This window comes from Hyla sarda, chromosome 6, assembly GCF_029499605.1.
Source record: "Hyla sarda isolate aHylSar1 chromosome 6, aHylSar1.hap1, whole genome shotgun sequence".
NCBI classification, from domain to species: Eukaryota; Metazoa; Chordata; class Amphibia; order Anura; family Hylidae; genus Hyla; species Hyla sarda.
This window is the reverse complement of record NC_079194.1, coordinates 249739696-249765054: the sequence shown is the minus strand read 5'-3', so window position 1 is coordinate 249765054 and position 25359 is coordinate 249739696. Positions and strand designations below refer to the sequence as shown.

The 25359-nt window shown below is 42.3% G+C and overlaps 1 protein-coding gene across 9 annotated transcripts in view; it reads left to right on the top strand.

The window, feature by feature from the left end:
* The window catches only part of LOC130276903 (mucin-5B-like), a 221592-nt gene that overhangs the window by 58273 nt on the left and 137960 nt on the right, over window positions 1-25359 (top strand). For all 9 annotated transcript variants that reach the window (XM_056526902.1, XM_056526903.1, XM_056526901.1 and 6 more), the window contains 7 exons: window positions 9897-10110; window positions 11190-11315; window positions 14151-14271; window positions 16112-16250; window positions 20267-20368; window positions 24510-24579; window positions 24672-24809. In XM_056526902.1, the coding sequence (XP_056382877.1) occupies window positions 9897-10110; window positions 11190-11315; window positions 14151-14271; window positions 16112-16250; window positions 20267-20368; window positions 24510-24579; window positions 24672-24809 (910 nt within the window). The remainder of the gene's footprint in view (window positions 1-9896; window positions 10111-11189; window positions 11316-14150; window positions 14272-16111; window positions 16251-20266; window positions 20369-24509; window positions 24580-24671; window positions 24810-25359) is intronic.

Genomic DNA, 25359 nt, shown 5'->3' with positions numbered 1-25359 from the left:
TAGTTACATAGTTAGTACGGTCGAAAAAAGACATATGTCCATCAAGTTCAACCAGGGAATTAAGGGGTAGGGGTGTGGCGCGATATTGGGGAAGGGATGAGATTTTATATTTCTTCATAAGCATTAATCTTATTTTGTTCCAGGAATGTATCTAATCCTGTTTTAAAGCTGTTAATTGTTCCTGCTGTGACCAGTTCCTGAGGTAGACCGTTCCATAAATTCACAGTCCTCACGGTAAAGAAGGCGTGTCGCCCCTTGAGACTAAACTTTTTTTTCTCCAGACGGAGGGAGTGCCCCCTCGTCCTTTGGGGGGGTTTAACCTGGAACAGTTTTTCTCCATATTTTTTGTATGGGCCATTAATATACTTATATACGTTTATCATATCCCCCCTTAAACGTCTCTTCTCAAGACTAAACAATTGTAACTCCTTTAATCGCTCCTCATAGCTAAGATGTTCCATGCCCCATATTAGTTTAGTCGCGCGTCTCTGCACCCTTTCCAACTCCGCAGTGTCCCTTTTATGGACAGGTGACCAAAACTGAACAGCATATTCCAGGTGAGGCCGTACCAATGCTTTATAAAGGGGGAGTATCATGTCCCTGTCCCTTGAGTCCATGCCTCTTTTGATACATGACAATATCCTGCCGGCTTTGGAAGCAGCAGCCTGACATTGCATGCTATTCTGCAGTCTGTGATCTACAAGTACACCCAGATCCTTCTCTACCAGTGACTCTGCCAGTTTAATCCCCCCTAAGACATACGATGCATGCAGGTTATTAGTACCCAGATGCATAACTTTACATTTATCCACATTGAACCTCATTTGCCAAGTGGATGCCCAGACACTTAGTCTATCCAAGTCATCTTGTAACTTATGCACATCCTCTATAGACTGTACTGTGCTACAAAGCTTGGTGTCATCTGCAAAGATAGAAACAGAGCTGTTAATACCATCCTCTATATCATTGATAAATAAATTAAACAACAGCGGGCCCAGTACTGAACCTTGGGGTACACCACTAATAACCGGGGACCAATCAGAGTACGAATCATTGACCACCACTCTCTGGGTACGATCCATGAGCCAGTGTTCAATCCAGTTACAAACTAAAATTTCCAAACCCAAAGACCTTAACTTACCTGTCAGACGTCTATGAGGGACAGTATCAAATGCTTTAGCAAAATCCAGAAACACTATATCCACAGCCATTCCTCTGTCAAGGCTTCTACTCACCTCTTCATAAAAGCAAATTAGATTGGTTTGACAACTTCTATCCTTAGTAAACCCATGCTGGCTATCACTTATAATACAATTATCCCCTATGTATTCCTGTATGTAATCCCTTATAAGTCCTTCAAACAATTTACCCACAATGCACGTTAAACTTACCGGTCTATAGTTTCCTGGGGAAGACCTAGAGCCCTTTTTGAAGATTGGCACCACATTCGCCTTGCGCCAGTCCCTTGGCACAATACTAGACACCAGAGAATCTCTAAATATCATGAACAGGGGTACAGATATTACTGAACTTACCTCTCTAAGAACTCTTGGGTGTAGTCCATCCGGTCCTGGGGATTTGCTTACATTTGTGGTCGTTGCTACATGACTGATATGCGTACAACCCTAATACTAACCTAACAACCAACTGTAACCAATAATCTATCAACCTCAACTAAGCAGTTTGGAGTGTGCCATAACTGCGGCGTAAAGAATATGCCTGGAAAAGAGGGCATACCCTGTGGTAAGTGTGATGAAATGAAAAGAAGGGGGGGCGGGTGGGAGCGAAGAACCCACGGCGTCAATGAAGGGGGGAGAGCCGTGGGTTTTATGGTCATCCCGCTCCTCCCAAAATTACAGGCCAGCTGCGCAGGCCTTTCCATTTGTGGTCGTTGCTACATGACTGATATGCGTACAACCCTAATACTAACCTAACAACCAACTGTAACCAATAATCTATCAACCTCAACTAAGCAGTTTGGAGTGTGCCATAACTGCGGCGTAAAGAATATGCCTGGAAAAGAGGGCAAAACCCGGATTTAAACAAACATTTGTTTATTGCAGATTACAACACAAGAGACTGGAATGCGCTAGCCATTTCTTTGCGAGGGATAGGGAAATACTGCATGTAGCATCCGCATTTCCAACATCCTAATTTCATGATTACTTGGGTCGGGAACCCGTGCCTAGAAGTGGCTGTAGCTGCGCCAAAAACGGAAGGAGTGACCGGATAATGAAGTCGGGACTCCTCCCAGCGACCTGACCGAAATGCGTAAATGTTTGATGAATTGAGAAGTAGTTAGCGGGTTGGATCTGAAATGGAGTAAAGAGTCGTCAGCTGATAGGTTAACACAGGCATTCAACAATTCACAAAGGATTGTGACAGGACACCATTTGTGCACGGTGGGAAAACCGAACAACCACCGTATGACCCGGAGACGAGGTCTTGGTCTGACTGAGGGACAGCTGGAAATGATCAGAGACATGTGACAGCTGACTGACCTTAGGAAAGGGCGCGTTAATGGTCCGAGTAGTACACTCACCCGGTCTGAGAAACCCATAACAGGCAAGGTACATGGCCGCTTTTAATGTGAGGCTATTACGGATACCCAATGGTGTGGAGTCTAACAAGTCGGACAACTGCCTGAACATGTTGCCTGTGAATTGGTTGTCTGACTGGGCTGCGAGGGACTTCCTTCTCAAGGATGCCCTTCAGAGCGGACTTCACCAAGCGAGAAGGGAGTATGGAGTAACTACGGGTATTGGTCAGGGATAAATGGTGTTGGATACCGGCTAGATAACTCTTAAAAGTATTGTGGGATAAATGCAGTGTGGAATGGCAAAACCCGACATATGCTAATAGGAAGGGAACTGAAATCTTGTCGCCCTCGGCGTGCTTGGATCTGGATTTGGAAAACGAGTTCCACGCCGTACCATAAATTTTTTCGTATTTGCGGACAAGGCATCTGCTGCAATATACTGGACTCCTTCAACGTGAGCACATGTGAAAGTAAATGTATGTAGTAGGGACAGCCAAACTAACCGTCTAGCCAAGCTCATTTATCTATAACATGACTGACCGTCTAACACCAGGACAGAGAGAGAGTATCCGAAGACGTGACGGGTGAGAATTGTATACGTGACGGACCTAGACAAGTATGTGCCCGGTGACAAGAGCGAAACGTTATACAAGTACCTTAACAACCTGGAACACCCTGAAGAGCATCTTTAGGAACGAGACTACACGGAGAAAGGAGCGCATCGACAACGCAAGCAATCACAACCTGAAAACGTGTCAGGTTCATGAGGTGATTACTTGGAGAACAATGTACGACACTTTAAACCAGAACAGAGGGAAAGTATCCGAAGACGTGTTGGACGAGAATCGTATGCGTAACCGGGCCTAGACGAGTATGCGCCCGGTGACAAGTGCGAAACGCTAAACGAGTATCATATCAACCTAGAGCACCCTGAAGTACACTTTTGGACATGACTACACAGAGAAAGGAGCGCATCGACAACGCAAGCAATCACAACCTGAAAGCGTGTCAGGTTCATGAGGTGATTACTTGGACAATAATAATCAACTCTTTAAACCAGGGCAGAGGGAAAGTATCTGAAAACGTGTCGGACGAGAATCGTATGCGTAACCGGGCCTAGACGAGTATGCGCCCGGTGACAAGTGCGAAACGTTATACGAGTATCATATCAACCTAGAACAGCATGAAGTACATTTTTGGGACATAACTACACAGAGAAAGGAGCGCATCGACAACGCAAGTAATCACAACCTGAAAGCGTGTCAGGTTCATGAGGTGATTACTTGGACAATAATAATCAACTCTTTAAACCAGGACAGAGGGAAAGTATCTGAAGACGTGTCGGACGAGAATCGTATGCGTAACCGGGCCTAGACGAGTATGCGCCCAGTGACAAGTGCGAAACGTTGAGAAAGGAGCACATCGACAACGCAAGTAATCACAACCTGAAAGCGTGTGAAGTTCATGAGGTGATTACTTTGAGAACAATGTACGACACTTTAAACCAGAACAGAGGGAAAGTATCCGAAGACGTGTCGGATGAGAATCGTATGCGTAACCGGGTCTAGACGAGTATGCGCCCGGTGACAAGTGCGAAACGTTATACGAGTACCAAATCAACCTAGAACACCATGAAGTACATTTTTAGGACATAACTACACAGAGAAAGGAGCGCATCGACAACGAAAGTAATCACAACCTGAAAGCGTGTCAAGTTCATGAGGTGATTACTTGAGAACAATGTACGACACTTTAAACCAGAACAGAGGGAAAGTGACCGAAGACGTGTCGGACGAGAATTATATGCGTAACTGAGTCTAGATAAGCGTGTGCCCAGTGGTAAGTGCGAAAGTTTATACGAGTACCATGACAACCCAAAACATCGTGAATTCCGTTTTTTGAGAAGGTGACTATATCGTAAAAGAGGTGCACCGACGACACAAGTAAACACAACCTGAAGACGTGTCAGGTTCATGAGGTGATTACTTGGATAATAAAACAAATCTTATCACCTATGTGTGGCGTTATTGCTGTTCTGAAGGCGTGTCAGTAACAACCGTGCGACGTACTCCCTGCAGGCATGGCAGGCATGATGGGTATACATCACCTATGTGTGGCATGACAGTCATAAGAACTATGCGACGTACCCTTCCTGTAACATGACAGGCTTAACAGGTAAATACCACCTATGCGTAATGTCAGTGTCGTTCAGAAGGCATGTCAGTACCAACGATAATGAGACATACCCCGTCTGCAACGGTTTACTGGGTAAGCCCCGCCTGTGCGTCGTGTAATTGTCGTTCTGAATATGTGTCAGCAGCGACAACTGCTATGTATCACTCTGTCTATACAAAGATGCGTGCAGAACGACTACGTGTGAAACTGTCGTGAACCGCTATGCATGGCTGTACCACCAACTTGATGAACCTATACTCGGGCCAACCATATACGCGTATAGACCACCAGTGAATGCCTGAAGCTAACCACGACCTGATGGCAGAGAATATGCCGGGAAGTAGTAACTATTATAACCACATACCTGCGTACAGGGCCACACCCCATGTGCTGTATGAGCATGTGCGCTGCACTAAACTGCGGGCGTACGAACTTCACAAATAGCGCAAGTGCAGGTACAGAACACATGCCACGGGTGCACAGGCAGCCTGATTCCCGCGTGCACCCGAGTAATATAACCCTACAAACACGCGTGATACAGGTCCTGCGAGCGGGAGTGCAGCACAAACCTTATGAGTGCATATTCAGTAGTAATCTTACAAGCGTGGACCATGTAATACTATAAACGTGCGTACAGAGTGACTCGTATGAGCGTGTACAAAGTATGAAACCTATGAGTGTGTACAACGTGACTCCTACAAGAGTGTGTGTAGTATGAACCCTGGAAGCGAGTAAAAGCGTGTATACTACGTAAGCCTACGAGCAAGTGTACAGTATGGATGCTACAATGGTATGTACCGCATGAACTTTATGAATTATGCGAGCGAGTGTACCGTATAAAAGCTACCGGCGAATGTGCTGGATAATCCTAACGCGTGTAAGTAAGAATCCAACAAGCGTGTGTACAGGATATCCTACCAGTGTGTACCGTGTACGGCATGAATCTTATAAGTGTGTACGCAGCATAATGCTACAATTATGTACAAGCGTGTGTATAAATGTAACCGGCATGAATCCTACCAACGTGTATGGGTACCAGGATGTGTACAGCATGAACCCTACGGCATGATTCCTATAGGTGAGAATCGTAGCTCCACAACAGCTGGAGGCACACCGCCCGGAAACACAGAAGTATAAAATAAATGAAAAGAAAACTGTGAGGAAGTTAGTTAAGAGACAAAGGTTGGAGGTGAGCGCAGCTGTTGGTGTAGCGTGCCTAAGACTGACCAGATTGGCAGCTGTGGGGGTGAAGCATAAGGCCACAGGGTGGGGCGGAGCGGTGAGTCCGATTGAGTGTAAAGGTGTGCGAGTCTCAGTATTCCGGAGACACATATAGATCCTCCCAGCAGCACAGAAGTACAAAATGTGATAATGATATATATGTGCAGGAGGCTGTTACATAGAGCGGCAATGATATATATGTGCAGGAGACTGTTCACATAGTGCGGCAATGATAAAATAAGTAGGAGGCTGACCACATAGTGCGGTAATGATATACATGTGCAAGAAGCCTATTACGTGGTGCGGTAATGATAAGCATGTGCAGGAGACTGTTCACACAGTGCGGTAATGATATGTATCAGCAAGAAGCCTATCACACAGAGCGGTAATGATATGCATGTGCAGGAGACTGATCACACAATGCAGCAATCAAATACATGTGCAAGAGGCCAAACACATAATGCGGTAATGATATGCATGTGCAGGAGACTGTTCGCACAATGCAGTAATCATATGCATGCGTAGCAAGCCGTTCACATAGTGCGGTAATGATATGCACGTGCGGGAGGCTATTCACATAACAAAGTAACGGTATACATGCTCAGCAAGTCGTTCACATAGTGCGGTAATGATATGCACGTGCAGGAGACTGTTCAAATGGTGCGGTAATGATATGCATGTGCAGGAGGCTGTTCACATAACAAAGTAATGGTATACATGCGCAGCAAGTCGTTCACATAGAGCGGTAATGATATGCACGTGCAGGAGACTGTTCACATAGTGCAGTAATGATATACATGTGCAGGAGACTGTTCACATAGTGCGGTAATGATATGCATGTGCAGGAGACTGTTCACATAGTGCGGTATTGATATGCATGTGCAGGAGACTGATGACATAGTACGGTAATGATATACATGTGCAGGAGACTGTTCATATAGTGCGGAAATGATATGCACGTGCCGGAGACTGATGACATAGTACGGTAATGATATACATGTGCAGGAGACTGTTCATATAGTGCGGTAATGATATACATGTGCAGGAGACTGATCATATAGTGCGGTAATGATATGCACGTGCAGGAGACTGATGACATAGTGCGGTAATGATATACATGTGCAGGAGACTGATCACATAGTGCGGTAATGATATACATGTGCAGGAGACTGTTCATATAGTGCGGTAATGATATGCACGTGCAGGAGACTGATGACATAGTGCGGTAATGATATGCACGTGCAGGAGGCTGATGACATAGTGCGGTAATGATATGCATGTGCAGGAGACAGTTCGTATAACAAAGTAATCATCACATAATAAAGCAAGCCATAAGAAACACATACATGCGCAGCAAGCCATTCACCTAGTGCGGTAATGATATGCCTGTGTAGGAGGCTGTTCGCATACAAAGTATCCATATACATGCGCAGCAAGCCGAAGTAAATATATGTGGCCGAAAACCGTATAATGCGACCGGCGAATGCCGAATGCCGACATGTAATACGAAAACCTGGGGCCGGGCTGACCAAGGGTTTCCCTGAACTCCGGCTCACCTCCGGAGTCCGGGAACCGCCAGCGTTACCCCCGGTCAGCCACGGCCACTTACCCCCACCATGCCGGCTGAAGCGAGGTTCCTGTCAGCTGACTCGTGCAGTCAGCTGACCGGTGGGAACGTGACTCCACTTCCTGCCGACATCACGTGACACCCTCAAGCGAAGAACCCACGGCGTCAATGAAGGGGGGAGAGCCGTGGGTTTTATGGTCATCCCGCTCCTCCCACAATTACAGGCCAGCTGCGCAGGCCTTTCCATTTATATCACTTAACTTACCTTGTACCATCTCTACATTAAGCCAGTTCAGTACATTATATGATGTGTTACCAGCACTGACCTAGCCAATGTCAGCTCCTTCTTCCATAGTGTATACAGAACTAAAGAACCCATTCAGTAGCTCCGCCTTCTCTTGATCGCCCGTGACAACCTCCCCATTATCATTATTAAGGGGTCCTACATGCTCTGTCCTTGGTTTTTTTGCATTTATATATCTAAAAAAATATTTAGGATTAGTTTTGCTTTCTTTGGCCACCTGTCTCTCATTTTGAATTTTTGCTGTTTTTATTACATTTTTACAGATTTTATTAAGCTCTTTGTACTGTTTAAATGTTATAGCTGACCCATCAGATTTGTATTTTTTGAAGGCTATTTTTTTGTTGTTTATTGCTCTTTTAACATCATGTGTCAGCCATGTAGGATTTAGTTTCAATCGTTTATATTTGTTCCCCTTTGGTATATATTTAGCTGTATAGTTATTTAGAGTTGATTTAAAGATGTCCCATTTACCTTCTGTATCAGTATTTGAGAACACCTCCCCCCAGTCTATGTCCTGTAGTGCAGCCCTCAGCCCAGGGAAATTTGCCTTTTTAAAGTTATATGTTTTTGCCTTCCCCGCCTGTCTTTGTTTTCTACATTTTAAGTCAAAAGTAACTATATTGTGGTCGCTATTACCAAGGTTTTCCCGCACAGTTACATTACCAACCAGCTCTGCGTTGTTGGAAATGATCAGATCCAACAAGGCATCACTTCTTGTTGGGTCCTCCACAAACTGGCCCATAAAATTATCCTGCAATAAATTTAGGAATTGTCGCCCCTTTGTAGTTTTAGCCAACCCCGGACCCCAATCTATATCTGGATAGTTAAAATCTCCCATTATTACCACTGTACCTGCCCGGGCGGCCCTCTCTATTTGTTTATGAAGCCGAACTTCTATCTCTTCAGTGATATTAGGGGGTCTGTAGATTACTCCAAATATTATTTTTTCAGTATTTCCCTCCTTTTGTAATTCTACCCACAATGATTATATACGGTAAGTGTCCATTTTTAAGCCACAACAACCTGAACCCCATACAATTTTACTAAATCAAACTTGAGTTCTGTAGTAATCTGAGTTTGCTTATATAAAATCAGTAAAATCAGGAGTCCCAAATATTGTGACACTAATCCCTAAATGTAACTGCATAATGGCTGTGCAAAACCTACCTAAGTCTACAGTATAACCAGATTATAGGAGCTATCATGATTAAGACTTAAAGAGTACCTCTCATGATCTTGTAAAATTTTATTATCCTGCCAGTTCACTGCCCCAATCATGATAAACCACCCCTGCCTTTATTTTTATCATTTGTTAGTTTTCTACCTTGATTTTGTTCTGTATTTTCTGCTCAGTCTCAGTCAGATTCACAGAATGGAATGGGGCATTATCCAGGAGTCCAAAGTCTGTGCAAAAGATGGGAAAAGTGTGCTCAGGACAAGTAGGGAGACACCTAGTGGCAGCTTTTTCAAACAAATAAAACATAGAAAACTCAGTTTTTTTTAAACAGAGCACATTAGAAAGATTTTTTATAGCAATAGCAAAAAACGTTTTTTAATGAGAGTGCCCATTTAACCCATTTTTATTATGGTCGAGGATGAATGTATGATCATGGGGAATCAGACTACTGGGACCTTCTCTGATCTTGAGTCTGGGGATCTAAGTGTCACATCAAAGTAGAGCAACGATTATGCATGCACACTGCCTCTCTAGTCATTCTCTAATGGGAGCTTCAGGAGATAGCTCAGCTACCCCTGGGAAGGAGTGAAATACTTGGCTACTTCTGTAAAGGAGTAAAGTACTCAGCTACCCCTGTGAAGGAATAAAGTACTTAGCTACCACTGTAAAGAAGTAAAGTACTCAGTTACACCCATGAAGGAGTAAAGTACTGGACAATGAATAAAGCAGTGGACTGCATGGGTGACCAATGCTCCATTGGTGGGTCCCAACGCTCCATGAGGTGGGTCCCAGCAGTTGGACCCCATGCGATATTACACTTATCCTTTATTTATTGTGATGTAATGCATAATTAATAATCAGTAATTGCAGATCAGTGTTACTGTGACTGACATACAATTTGCATCTGATACAGAGAGATCATTGTGAGGCCATCATGTCACAAATGGGAGACTGCAAGTATAAAATGAAAAGTTATAATGTCTATCTGGACACTTGCATGGAGGACTTGTGTAAATGTGCTGAAAAAAATGAAACCACATGCCTGTGTAGTAACCTGAACCAGTTCTCTAAAGCATGTGTGGAGGCCAAAGGACACCCTGGAATGTGGAGACGCCCAGATTTCTGCTGTAAGAACTTTTTTCTCTTTACCGGTTTAAGACTATTAAGAATAGTAAGAACCTATTTATAACCTTTACACTGAGCAAATAAGAGTTATTTACTGTAGTAGAGCAGGAAATGTCACCTTCTTAAAATACATTTCCTATTGTTTCTTCAATTATTGTCATTAATATAACCTGGGAAGGGAAGGCCTAAGGCTGTGTTTACACATTGAGTCTTTTAAATACAAATCCAGGAACTGATCATAAATGGAGGACACTTTGGCTTTGTATTGAACAATTGCAATTCTGAATGTGTGAACACGGCCTAAGCTTAAAAAAAGGAGAAGTGCAGTGAAACATAACTTATCCCCTAATCAAAGGATAGATGATAAGTTATAGATCATGGGGGAGGGTCCGACTGCTGGACCCCTGTAATCTCCTGAACTGGGCCCCCGGCAATCTGCTGGAATTGGTCATTTTGACCCCTGCAGGAAGCCGCAACCTACACGCCCCCCTCCATGTATCTCTATAGGATACATGGAGGGGGTGTGTTGGCCGCCGCTCCGTGTGGGGGTCAGCACGTCCCCTTCCAGAAAACTGCAGGGGCCCCAGTCAGGATATTGCCTGTCGGAACCCCCACGATCTTTAACTTATCCCCTATCCTTTGTATAGGGGATAAGTTATGTTTCACTACAGAACTCCTTTAAAGGGGTTTCTCAACAACTGGGGTATCAGGACAGTTTAGAGGGGGTTCATGTCACACAACCTCCTCCTTCGAGCTAGAATGGAGAGCAGCCTAAACATCTACGGCTAGCTATAATCTACTTTCAGAACCAACACCCGGTGGACAAACTGACTGCTGTATACAGGTACTGTATTTATCCAACACATTGGGCCATAATGTACTTATGAAAAATTAGTATAATTCTATAGTCATTTTTGGAATTTATATCACATCATATTAATATCAGTTTAAGACTTTCTTAAAAAGTGTTAAAAAGTGTCTCAGCATTTTTCAGGTATACTGTATGATTAGTAATATAACGCAATTACAGTGTAAAACAATGCAACAAAAGTAAAACTATGTTTATTACGTTTTTGTTTAGATATCAGCTGCCCTAAGAACATGGAATTTTTTGAATGTGCTTCCCCATGTCCTAATACTTGTTCCAACCCCACAGCTAGTAAACTGTGTACTGAGCAGTGCAAAGAGGGGTGTGCTTGTCCACCAGGTAAAATTCACATGTCATTTCTAACGCATACACGATAAATGTGTGAAACAAGGTACAGTTAAAGAGGAATTCTGGTATTTTAAAATAACTGAAATTATGCAAAGGCTGTAGAATTATAATTTTTTATTTTTTTTTATACTTACCTACTCCCAGTGTCCCACTGCAACTATTTTGTCTTCTTTCAGACTTTCGCTGCTCCTGTCATCTGCCTGGTTGTGAGACAAAAGCTCAGAGCAGGGTCTGCCCACTCACCCAATCACTGGCCGCTGCAGTGTCCTGCCTCCTGCCAGTGATTGGTGGGGCAGAGACAACAGGAGCTGCAGCAGGACCTGTGGGGCGGCAGCCCCAACTGTATATCAATTATTTCAAAACAGCAGAATACTTCTATTGTATTTACATGTACAGAATCTGCTGCCTATATTATGATGCAGAATTGATGCTGGGATTAATCATTTAGGGATTATTCACACATACAGGATGCTGCACAGATTTGATGCGCAGGATTTGTAACTGCAGATTAGAAGCTGTGCTTAGTCATTTAGTTTACATTGAGATCTACAGAAGACAATCCTGCGCATTAAATAATGAGCATCAAATCTGGGCAGGATACTGTACGCTTGAACGTACCCTTAGTTTACATTAAAATCTGCAGCATCAAATATGGCCAGGAAACTGTGCGTGTGAACCATATCATAACTTTACAATACAACTTAGCCACATTTATTAACCTGCTCTTAGGTCCGTTAGGATCACTACCATGTTTCAAGAATGTGAAATGTCAGAACAAAATGAGACACAATAATTTATTTAAACTTTTATATGTTTCGTCACATGCCCAGTGGCTCAGATAATTACATACATGTGACTGGTATTTAGTAGCATTGCCCTTAAAGTGTTAGTGCCACATAAAACAACATTTCACATGTTTGTTTGGATGTGACAAAAGTTGAGATCACACTGGGTATCACTCCTGTGGCCTGCTGGGAGTTATAAGCCGATGAAGTGCACAGCAGTGTGCTTCACTCCTTAGCAGGTCGGCAGATCCAACCTTTTCTCTGCATAGATGTATAGAGAGAAAAGGTCAGATTTAATTGACAGCTGAGTAGTAAGGTGCATGTTGCGGCAAACTACACCCACCCGGCTGGTCATAGTCACAGCGAGTCTCAAGACACTTTTACATGTCTGGGCAACATGTCAAACTTGTTTAAATCATAGTTATGCTGTAAATTATTTAAAAAGTTAGGTCACATGATTTGTGTAATCAACAGGAAAGGTACTGAACTTCCGGATCCGAACAAACAGATAAAATAGGTAGAATCATGACCATGATTAATACTTGATAACAAGTCAAAACATATTGGTGCATTTTGTTTGTTTGCTTTTATCCCACCATGTTATACTTAGGTAACATTTAAGACTTTATTGATATTCCATATTAAAATCTATTTGTTGGGAGCCGGAAGTTCAGTACCTTTCCTGTTGATTGCCTCACCCCAGATGACACCAAGCTTTGTAGCACGGTACAGTCTATAGAGGATGTGCATAAGTTACAAGATGACTTAGATAGACTAAGTGTCTGGGCATCCACTTGGCAAATGAGGTTCAATGTGGATAAATGTAAAGTTATGCATCTGGGTACTAATAACCTGCATGCATCGTATGTCTTAGGGGGGATTAAACTGGCAGAGTCACTGGTAGAGAAGGATCTGGGTGTACTTGTAGATCACAGACTACAGAATAGCATGCAATGTCAGGCTGCTGCTTCCAAAGCCGGCAGGATATTGTCATGTATCAAAAGAGGCATGGACTCAAGGGACAGGGACATAATACTCCCCCTTTATAAAGCATTGGTACGGCCTCACCTGGAATATGCTGTTCAGTTTTGGTCACCTGTCCATAAAAGGGACACTGCGGAGTTGGAAAGGGTGCAGAGACGCGCGACTAAACTAATATGGGGCATGGAACATCTTAGCTATGAGGAGCGATTAAAGGAGTTACAATTGTTTAGTCTTGAGAAGAGACGTTTAAGGGGGGATATGATAAACGTATATAAGTATATTAATGGCCCATACAAAAAATATGGAGAAAAACTGTTCCAGGTTAAACCCCCCCAAAGGACGAGGGGGCACTCCCTCCGTCTGGAGAAAAAAAAGTTTAGTCTCAAGGGGCGACACGCCTTCTTTACCGTGAGGACTGTGAATTTATGGAACGGTCTACCTCAGGAACTGGTCACAGCAGGAACAATTAACAGCTTTAAAACAGGATTAGATACATTCCTGGAACAAAATAAGATTAATGCTTATGAAGAAATATAAAATCTCATCCCTTCCCCAATATCGCGCCACACCCCTACCCCTTAATTCCCTGGTTGAACTTGATGGACATATGTCTTTTTTCGACCGTACTAACTATGTAACTATGTAACTATCTATCTCTGAGCTTCCACACACAAGGGTGGGCTGCTGCTATCTGATAGAAGTTTGGAATGGTTGGTGAGCTGATTTACTCTATTATCCTTTTGTCACATGAATTGTGTAGCCTTCCACAAGTTCTCACAATAAATTCCTGGTATTTTGTCCCATTCATCACAACAGAACTGGTGTAACCGAGTGGGGTTTGTAAGTCTCCTGGCTTATGCACACAATATTTCTTTCTTGCCCATACATTTTCTATGGCATGGAGGTCAGGGCTTTATGATGGTCACCCCATTATCTTTACTATGTTCTTCTCACCCTATTTTGCCACATCTTTAGAAGTATTTTTGCGATTATTATTATTTGGAAGAGCTATTTGTACCTTGCTTCAATATTTCACATAACTTTCGGTTTTTGACAGGAACTGTTCTGGATGATGTGAATCATACTAAGAAATGTGTGAAACAAAGTCAGTGCCCTTGTGTCCATAATGGTAAAATATATAATCCTGGAGGATCGTATTCAGCTGCTTGTCAGAATTGGTATAACCTCATTTCTTCACCTTTTCTGTTTTATAACTGATAATAGTGTGCTCAGCAGAGTTCTTACAGTAGATCATACTTAAACGTATACTTATAGATCCCATGCATACAGCAGAATGGAGTAATGACAGGGCTAGGGCACAGGGAATAGTACAAGTAGCTCCATACGTACAGTACACCATGATATTTCATTCCTGTTTGAATCATATGGAATTTAAAAGGAAAAATAATAATGTATACATTTGGAAACATACCGAGGGGCATTTTTACTGCACTTCTATGGGTGCCATATATTTTATCTTTGGGCATCTTCACATTGCAGCATTTTACTGTGATTACAGTAAACAGTACTGCAATGAAACTGCAGTGCAACTGCAAAGTGTGAACAAAGCCTTTTGGACCCTACCAAAATCCCCAATATAGGATCTGAAGTGGTCTGCTAGCTTACATTTCCAAAATGTCAAAGGCATCGACCAGTGCAACATCCAGGAGATCCACAATTTGGAGACCCGGGCCTAGACATTCTGGCTGATTAAATGCAGGCTGACATCCTGTACATCTGTTTTCCTCTGAGGCACACAGAGCATTTTTTCTACTAAACCCATATGGAATTTTGGGAAAATTGTAGCGTATTTTTCCTTAGAAGGACACCTCGTGCAACTGTACTCGACCCTACGGCCATGCCCTGTTTGTGAGCCCTTTAGCTGGGTATAATATAATAATGATAATTTGAGTTCACACATTTGTACTTTAGAACATAAATATTTTAACTTGACCTTGGGGGTCAACAAAAAAAATGGCTATCCTTAGGATAGGTCATCACCTTCCGATCCTGGGGGCTGACTTTGGGGTATTGCACCTTGGGCCCATATAATCCACATGTGTGTGTGGTGTGCCACTGTGGTGAGTGGCAGGGCCACGGGTGTTGCAGTGATGAATGGTTGGATCAGATGTTATTAACCCCGGGGGTCTGGTGGTATTAACGCTTATGTGTTTGTGACGCCAGTGTGGTTTTCAGGTTCCGGAACACCACACGCCCGGATTCTCCGCTATCCCACGGGCTAGTAGTGAATAAAGAGTCCACAACCAGTTGAGGGTAAACAGAGGCTTTACTGAATAGAAGACAGGTGTAAATATCTTCACAGCTATAGCCAGATGTGACTAGTACCCAGAGGACCTCGCAGCTTGCTGGACCAATACTTATAATAAACTTGACTTTGACTTGTAATTTAGACTTGACTGATACTATGTGCAGGACTTGGCTAACTTCAGTACAGCAGACATAGACTTGTAGACTTACTGGGGAGTTTTAGCTTTGTGGTAGTCCAGATGCTGAACACTTGTCTCTAAGGCCTCTGGTAGCTGCTTCAGCAAAGACTTTGATGTTACTGCTAAGAAAACTTATCTCCAAGAGAGTGAATTAAAGATGGCCACCCCTTTATATAGTGGGGGCTGGACTATAGCCCATGGGTCATAGGTTAAAGTTGGTGCTCTCTGGGAGTACATGCTGCAACAAATCATATAACTGCATAACATAACATGTGACAGGATTACTCACAGGTCCTTGAGTCCTCCAAAGGTGCTGTATACTATCTAGACATTAGTATTCTGTCTATGATCTTAAAGATACACATACCACATTTAATAAATTAACAAGAGAACAAGGGGAGTCGCTGCAGGGGAGCCCCCAAGTCACTGAGGGACTCAACCTGACAGGGCCTACAGGTAGTACAGTACCATGTACCTGTAGTGTGACATCACGTGTTCCTGTTTTTAGTAGTACTGAATCCATTTTGTGATATAACATTACGTGACTTGATTTCTTTATACTGTCCTGCAGCACTTGCATTTTGGGTCAGTGGACGTGTAATCAAGTTTCTTGCTCTGGAAACTGCACTGTGAAAGGAGGATGCCACCTACAGACATACGATGGAAAGGAATATAATTTCCATGGCAATTGCCAGTACTTGATGTCCAAGGTATGGCCTTCTTGGTGAGCACATCAACATTCTTTATACTTACACATCTTAGTAACATACTGTATCTATAGTATACTATCCTGAGCTTTTGTATTTTATCGCAACATTATGTAAACAGTGCACAATGGGGTAAGCCAAACTTTGGCAGAGAAATGTCAGTGCTACAAAAAAATTAATCAGACAAACTTTAAAAAAGAGACAACTCACAGTACAGTGTCTCATGAAAATAACCCCATCCCGAAAAAATTATAGAGGGAAATCTCACTCTGTGAGCTAGAATGGTGATCCTCCATCTGAAGAACAGATTCTGCTCTGGCTAAGCCATTTTTGCTTTACATTGGGGGCTATTTACCTGTTTGGCCCCTATGTAATTGTACATTTTACCTGCAGAGGTAAGGAAGATTATAGTCTACCAGGCTATCCCATGCTTCACTTTTTGTGAAATACTAACAAATACCAGATGGAGGCCAAAAGGACATTAGCTTGACATTGATTTGACAATGGATCCCTATGGGCCAATGTAGTGTGTATGTTGGGAGAGCTTCCAATGTATAAGCTAAATGTTACATACGGTTGATAAAAGATAAGAGTCTATCAAGTTCAACATGAAACCCTACTGGATTGATCCAGAGAAAAGCAAAAAAAAACACAACATGAGGCTGACGCCATTTGTCCCATAACAGAGGAAACGTTCCATCAGAATAAATCCCTTGATCAACATTCTATCTACATAAATGTAGTATCCATATCTTATAATATTATATTTTCCAGGCCCCTCTTGAACTTGTTTATTGAGTCAGACATTACAACACCATGTGGCAGAGAGTTCCATAGTCTCACTGCTCTTACAATAAAAAATCAGGCAGTTCCAACATGTCCTTCTTACGTACAGGTGCCCAAAATTGGACACAATACTCCATATGTGGTCCAACTAATTATTTATATAGAGGCAAAACTTTGTTCCTGTCACAAGCCTCTATCCCTCTCTTGATACATCCCATGACTTTATTAGTTTTGGCAGCAGCTGCCTGGCACTGGTTACTGTTGAGCTTACTGTCCACCAATATCACCAAGCCCTTTTCAGTTTAGTTGTACCTAGTTTTATTAGTTAAAACAATTGTAAATTTAGTTTTTATGACCCAAGTGCAGAACCTTACATTTAGCCACAATAAATGTAATGCGCCATGTCTGTGCCCAAGCCTCCAGCTTCCCAAGATCCCTCTGTAAGGCTACATTCACACTGCTGGTTGTCTCTGGCAGTGTGAAGCCTGTTATATTAGGATCGAGAATTGCCGGCAATTCTCCCCGAAAATAACGGTGCCAGACGGACTCCATTTACTATAATGGAGTCCATCGGGACTCGTTATTAGTTGTTATGACGCGCCAAAATTACGTCCGTCAAACTGAAGAAAAAAAAAAAAGGAGTTTGAGGGTCGGATTTGACAGTCTTACCGGCAGTGTGAAAGGGGCCTAATATTATATTATCCTCCTCTGTGGTGATCCCCTTACCAAGTCATCTGCAAATATGGAAATTCTACTCTGAAATCCCTCTACAAGGTCAATAATAAACATATTGTAGGTGAAAATGTGGTGTGAATGGGTCCTAAGATTCGTCATGTGTCATATTTATGAGAAGGATCTTACTATAATAACAACAACTATAATAATAATACTAGTTATGAATATAATAATGCAACATAAAATTTTATAAATGATTAAAAAAAGTATAAAATAATAAAACAGAAAAAAATTCTATGCAAAGGGGACAGCAATCAGCTATCATTATGTGATCTTGCTATACAAAAAGGAAGAGGGATTTTCTTAACATACAATATGAATTATATCCATCATGTTCAACCAGGGCCACCATCAGGACTGGCTCTGACCCCTTTTCCCCTGCACTGCCTGGGGCACAGACACCTTGGCAGTATGGGACCCTGACATTTCTGATGGTGCTCCTGATTTGGGTAACTTCAGAATTTCAATCAGGGCTGCCATCATAAATTTTTGGGCCCCTTACACAGCTTGTAGTCTATCCCAGTGACCGCCCCCCCCCCTCCTCCTCACTGTGGCACACACTAGATTTTATGTTTGTATCGTGCTTAGAAGCATAAAATAATATCGCCACTCCATATTAATTCTGCAGTGACTAAATAATACCCCCAAGGAAATAAAAGCCACTATACACAGACCAGTATCACTAATAACTCCACAATACAAGGGACATAATTCCACCACACCAAGACCATTACCACTGACTAACACTGCTATATGGTTAATGAATAAAAACCACTATACAAAAGATCAATAACCCCTATATAGGAGTAAATTTGAGCTGTACACAGGTGCTGCAGACCATATAAGTCATTATAGTTACATACTTACAGGTGGCGTCTTCTCTGTTCGGGGTCGTTCACTTTTCTCTTTCTTCTCCATCTGTCCTGGGTCATCATGAAGACGTCTCCCGATCACAACTCATCTTCACCAAATCTGCCAGACAAACATTTTAGGCTTCTCGCTACAGCAAAGTCCTCACCTCTATACAAACCCCCTATATTTATTACACTGCCCCATATATTAGTCTCTTCTGTGCCTCTGTATCGTATTAGGCACCAACATTGTCCTCATACATTATAATGCCCCCTCACATTGCCCCATATAATATAATGACCCCGTACATTGCTCCATACATTATAATGCCAGCATACATTGCCCTCATAATAATGCCCCCTCACATTGCCCCCATACATTATTATGCCCCCTCACATTGAACCCATATTTATAATAATGCCTCCTTACATTGCCCCCATACATAATAATGTCCCCTCACATGGCCCCCATATATAAATCACACCTTCTCACATTGCCCCATATATAATAATGCCTTCTCACATGGCCCCCATACATAATAATGCCCCCTCACATGGCCCCCATATATAGTAATGTCCCCTTACATTGCCCCCATATATAGTAATGCCCCTAACACAGCTCCATGAGGGAAAAAAAACACACAACTCACCTCTGCCTCATTCCCCCACAGCTCCTGTCACTCCTCTTCTCTCTATCTGCTTCCTGTGCTGACAGCCTCCGCAGAGCTGCTGCCACACAGGAGGCCCGGGTTGGAGAGACAGGACGGAGCCGCCGGTTCCTTCCTGTCACGTCAGCCGCCGCAGCCGAGCGCACGCTCAACACTGTGTGCGTCTTAAAGGCACACTCAGTGTTGAAAGCTGCAGTCGCTCAGGGATTCGGTACAGGTGTCTGCGGGCACCCCCCTTCGGTGCAGGTGAAGGGTCCGGTTATGCACATGCAGGGACCGTGCCAGCACCGGTCCCAGCATGTTGCAACCATAGGGCCCCGGGCCCCTCTGGGTGCCCGGGCCCCTGACTGGTGTACCAGCTGTACCCCCTGATGGCGGCCCTGGCTTCAATCATCAGCTAAAATATTTGACCCTGGCTATTTTACCTGAATTTTATGTTATGTTCATGGTTCATTTATCCCGGCTGTACCCCCTAATGGCAGCCCTGGCTTCAATCATCAGCTAAAATATTTGACCCTGGCTATTTTACCTGAATTTTATGTTATGTTCATGGTTCATTTATCCCGGCTGTACCCCCTAATGGCAGCCCTGGCTTCAATCATCAGCTAAAATATTTGACCCTGGCTATTTTACCTGAATTTTATGTTATGTTCATGGTTCATTTATCCCGGCTGTACCCCCTAATGGCGGCCCTGGCTTCAATCATCAGCTAAAATATTTGACCCTGGCTATTTTACCTGAATTTTATGTTATGTTCATGGTTCATTTATCCCGGCTGTACCCCCTAATGGCAGCCCTGGCTTCAATCATCAGCTAAAATATTTGACCCTGGCTATTTTACCTGAATTTTATGTTATGTTCATGGTTCATTTATCCATCAAGGGGTACAGCCGGGTATTTTGTCTGATATGGTTAGTTTCATGTTTACATCTGTTTGTTTGTTTGTTTTTTTACTGTGTGTTTTGTATTAACTCCTTAGGACAGAGATAACAAATTTGCCGTAATAGCCAAAATTGCCCAATGTGGAATGACAGAGACTGTGACATGCCTGAATGCTGTTCACATCCATTTAGAAAAGATGGTAGGTACTCTTATTAGATGTATATTTTATCTCAACTATGACTAAGAAAAAAAGGCGATTATGTTGAGAATGATGTGTGTTTGGGTAGCAATAGAGACTTTACGAAACATAGGGCAAATAGTTAATACAACAATATCTGGAACACAGTGACTGTGTATGTAAATGTGTAATCTAATGGGTAACCAGTTTTCCAGACTAAGATAGTAGGTGTTATCTGGATGATACAATTCTTGATATGAAGTTACCTAACATAAAGAACCAGAGTTTAAAATCCAGCATTTAAAGAGGTATTCCAGGATTTTTTTTTATTTGACTATGCTACAGGGGCTGTAAAGTTAGTGTAGTTCATAATATAGTGTCTGTACCTGTGTGTGACTGTTTTCTCACAATTCTTCTGTGATTATCGCCCCAATATTTATTTTTAACAGCATACAAAATTACTCATGTCTCGGGATTTCCCAGGTTGCAGTGCGTCGAGACCTGACATCACTAGTCAGGTGACCAGAGGGAGTCTGTCCGGCTTCAATGGGTGGACCAACCGCTGGGTGGGAGAGAGTTTATTTTGCAACAGCTGTAGGCACCCTTAGGAAACACTGGTGTATTGCACTGAAGGAATCACAGGTGTTTTTCAATGGGTGGGGTGGCTGATGTGTGGGAGGGAGGAAAGTATGGAACTATGGGATGTGTAGTTTAGTGATCGAAATTCAACAGGAAATACCATGTTCTGGCAGGTACGTACTACTAAAATCACCTTATGGTGGATAACCCCTTTAAGGACTTGCAAAGCATTAGGTTAAAAAATAGTAAACCAATTGACCTACAATTACCCTTCTTCCGTCTTCTTGCACTGATTTCCTGGTAAAGTCAGATCATACTAGTGGGAATTGAAGCACTCCAAGAGCAGAACAAATCTACTGCTGATGCTTTGGTGTTGATTCTGCAGTTTTGTACGGCAGTTTTGCTCATGTCTAGTATAGACATACAGGATATGTCAAGACTGATGGTGTGTCCATATAATAGAGTAAAACATTACTACCTACTGAGCTTCTGCACTGTCTCACCGATTTCTGCAGTCTGTTAGTTAATTTGTTTTAAAAAATTACAATCATAAATGACTCAGCAATCAACTGTATGTTCTGCTTCACAGGACGGCCTCATAGACTTATTATGGGGGTGCAGAACAGAGGTCGCTGTGAGACAAGGGGGTAGAGTTTTCTACTGCATGCTTCTTATGATTGGTGGGGGTCACAGCACTAAGACCATGAGAGATCAAGACTTTTGACATGTCTCTGTGATATGTCAAACCTTTTTTGAGACCCTTTAAATATTAATAATTGCTATGTTTTGCACCCAAAAGATTCCCTTTACACTGTAACAAATCCTACGCTAAATAAAGATAATAGCATGAAAGAAGAAAGCGTTGCAAGGATTCATAAAATATTGAACTTTATTGAAAGGCGATAAAATCTACTTAAAAATACAGCACAATTCCTGAAGACAGGAATGAAAAGAGATTTAACCAGCATGACACTGGAACATAAGGAAAGGCTCACACAATAGCAAGATAAAAAAAACAGTTTACATAATATAAGTGCAAGTGCACATACTAGTTACATATGTAGTAAAAAACAATATAGTAATACATATAAATACCCAGTGGTTTACAGAGGTAGTATTTCGTGAGCCCTTACATCCCGACGTTTCGCCAGAGGGACTGGCTTCTTCCGGGGCGTCCTGACGCCCCGGAAGAAGCCAGTCCCTCTGGCGAAACGTCGGGCTGTAAGGGCTCACGATCCACTACCTCTGTAAACCACTGGGTATTTATATGTATTACTATATTGTTTTTACTACATATGTAACTAGTATGTGAACTTGCACTTATATTATGTAAACTTTTTTTTTTTACCTTGCTATTGTGTATGCCTTTACTTATGTTCCAGTGTCATGCTGGTCCTGTCTTCAGGAATTGTGCTGTATTTTTAAGTAGATTTTATCCCCTTTCAATAAAGTTTAATATTTTGTGAATCCTTGCAACGCTTTTTTCTTTCATGCTATTATTATGTATTGCACCCAGCTATCTCCGGTCCCTGATCAGACACTCCTAATCAATCAATCACTCTTAAAAAGCAGCCTTTACACTCTACTCAAGTGCTACTAATACTCTGTGTTATTGCACCCAACTTCCTGTGGATGCCTTGACACACTTATTGAATCAATTCCAACACCAATAAAGTACCCAATTTTTCTCATGGTTATAACTAACACACATCATATCTTCCCCTAAGCTATTCAAACTGGTATTAGGCTGTGTTCCCACATTCTCATTTTTGCTACATTTCTTTGTTTACAAAATCAGAACCTCAACACTGCACTATACTGCGCTTATGTATATATACAATATAGCTTATTGTCCCAACATTAAACAAACCATGTACATGTCTATACACCAAAACCACAGCACTGACCTGCCAACTTAATCCAATGTGGTCTCTGGCCTATTGTAATGATTTTGAGTTGAAAAGAAGGCTCGTCCAAGTTTACCTGTGAGGCAGGCTCCCGCCGGTGGTATGTCCTCTCTACACAGAGTCTGATGCTTAGTACTGGGTAACATCACTGTAGTTTAGAGCAAGAGGCACAGGTCCACAGGTTCTAGAAGCTCTTGTGCATTTCTGAGGAATACTGTATGTCCTCCATCAGGAATGGTGGCTTTCTGTGTATTTCATCCTTTAATAGATATGAATAGACCTGAGAAATAGAATTAATGCAATGGGATGTTAGATTAAATTAATGCAATGGAATGTTAAAGGGATACTCCGCTGCTCTGGGAGCTTGTGATGTCATAGCCATGCCCCTCGTGACATCCCGCCCTGCCCCCTCAATGCAAGTCTATGGGAGGGGGCATGACGGCCGTCACACCCCCTCCCATAGACTTGCATTGAGGGGGTGGGGTGTGATGTCATGATGGGGCGGGGCTATGATGTCACGAGCTCCCGGCACGGCTCCAGCGTTCAGAACAGTTTGTTCTAAACGCTGAGCAGTGGAGTACCCCTTTAAATAAAATTGATGCAATGGGATGTTGAATTGATCCTGGAAAATTACCCAACTGCCTTTGAGGGATGAGAATTCATATCTCCCCCGGTATAGCAAATATGATTACAATTACAGTAACTGGAGTCTGGCACACATCACTCAGATACCAATACCTAGTCTATTCTATTTTTCATTTTCTTTTTTCCATTTTAGCAGATATATAGACATTTAACATAAGGTTGCGACCTTTACATATAGATTATGTAACCGGCAAAGTAAAGTCAACGTAACCCCATTGCTTCCCTCAGGAGCTCTGGCTCATCAAACTATACAGATAAATAAAAAAGAAACATTCCACATGGAACCATTCAACCATGGTAGGAAATCTTATGGTCATCCAGTCCTTTTTTTTCTCATTGGAATGTAAGGTTTGGAATTGGGCCACAATTGTATTTTAGAATCTAAGAACTTTTACATATATTTATTTATATAATGCAAATAATAGAGAACAGTATATTTGTAATATACATTGGTTATAAAATGTGTCTTTTTTGGTGAAAAAATGCTGTCTTATCCATGTGGCTATTGCCTGTGTGTCTCTTTGAAGAGACAAAATGCAAAAAGTGTTGGCGGGACAAGCAGGGCTCTGAGTAGGCTCCTGGCTTGTCAGACTGCTGTGTGAGCCGGGAGTGTGTCACAGAGCCCTGCTTATCCTCACTGCACAGAGCCCTGCTTGTCCTGCCCACAGTTCCTGTATTGAGTCCTTTACAGAGAGACACAGGTAATAGGTGCAGAGACAAGGTATCATTCTTTTTAACCCAAATTATACACATTTTTTTTTACCAATGTATGTTACAAATAAATATATAATGTTATTATCCACACTGTATAAAAAGTTTTTGCAAATAACAGTGTCCATTTAGGGTATTCTTCCCTCCACTTCACTTGGCAGGGCATGGTGCTTGTACGGCTCTTATTTTAGAGAACTTCACAGCCTCTGGGTTGTGCTAAGTGCATACCATTATAGTCAACATGGATGGAGAGTTTCTGGAATAAATAAAGCTATCAAGTTGTTTTTATTAATATTAACTTTTCATCACTTTGTTCACAGAAAATAAAGATCTGTTATTGTGGAAATGTGCTAATCAACAATTTTTTGGTTACCCTGCCCAAAATTAATGGTATGTATGCTTCCCATACAGTGTACAGATAGAACAGAAACTTCTATGTGGATTATCTACTTTTTGTTGACCTTTTTTTATTTTCTTTCCAGATAAAATTGCTATATATAAACGCTCGGCCTTCTACATCTATGTTGTGACCCCATTTGGTCTTAGCGTGAAAGTCCAGGTGAAGCCGGTCTTTCAGCTTTTCATCTCAGTGAATTCCACATTTCAGAACAAAACTTATGGTAACTTCTATGAAACAGAATTGTGAATGGGAAACTAAGCATACGTTTTAAGGCTTGTATTCAAAATAGTTGCTTGCTTAAAAGGGTACTCAGGTACTGAGTCCGCAGGATAGGAGATAAGTGTCTGAAAGCAGGAGTTCGACCACTGGGAACGTCTGTGATCTCCTGGCCGCTCTAACTACCGCTACTGCGCGCTGCAACCACTGCTACTTACACTGAGCGGTGACAGAGCGGTGATCGAGACGCCGCCTCCATAGATGTCAATGGGAGAGTTAGACATACAGCGCTCGTGCATCTCAGGATCTCCTATAGAGATGTATGGATCATAGGGGATAAGAACTTCAGCACCAGAGTACCCCTTTAAGAGTCCCCTTTTATTGTGCAATAGTACATGGAGATAGAAGAAATGATAGAAGGTATTCCTAGTTTGGGTCCTTCTCTATGGGCCAGGAACCACAGAAAGCATGTATCCCATCCAATGTGGTACTAAGGTTTTTTGGGCTCACCAGAGAAAATATGAGGGCCCAGATTGGTTTCACAGTGATCTATA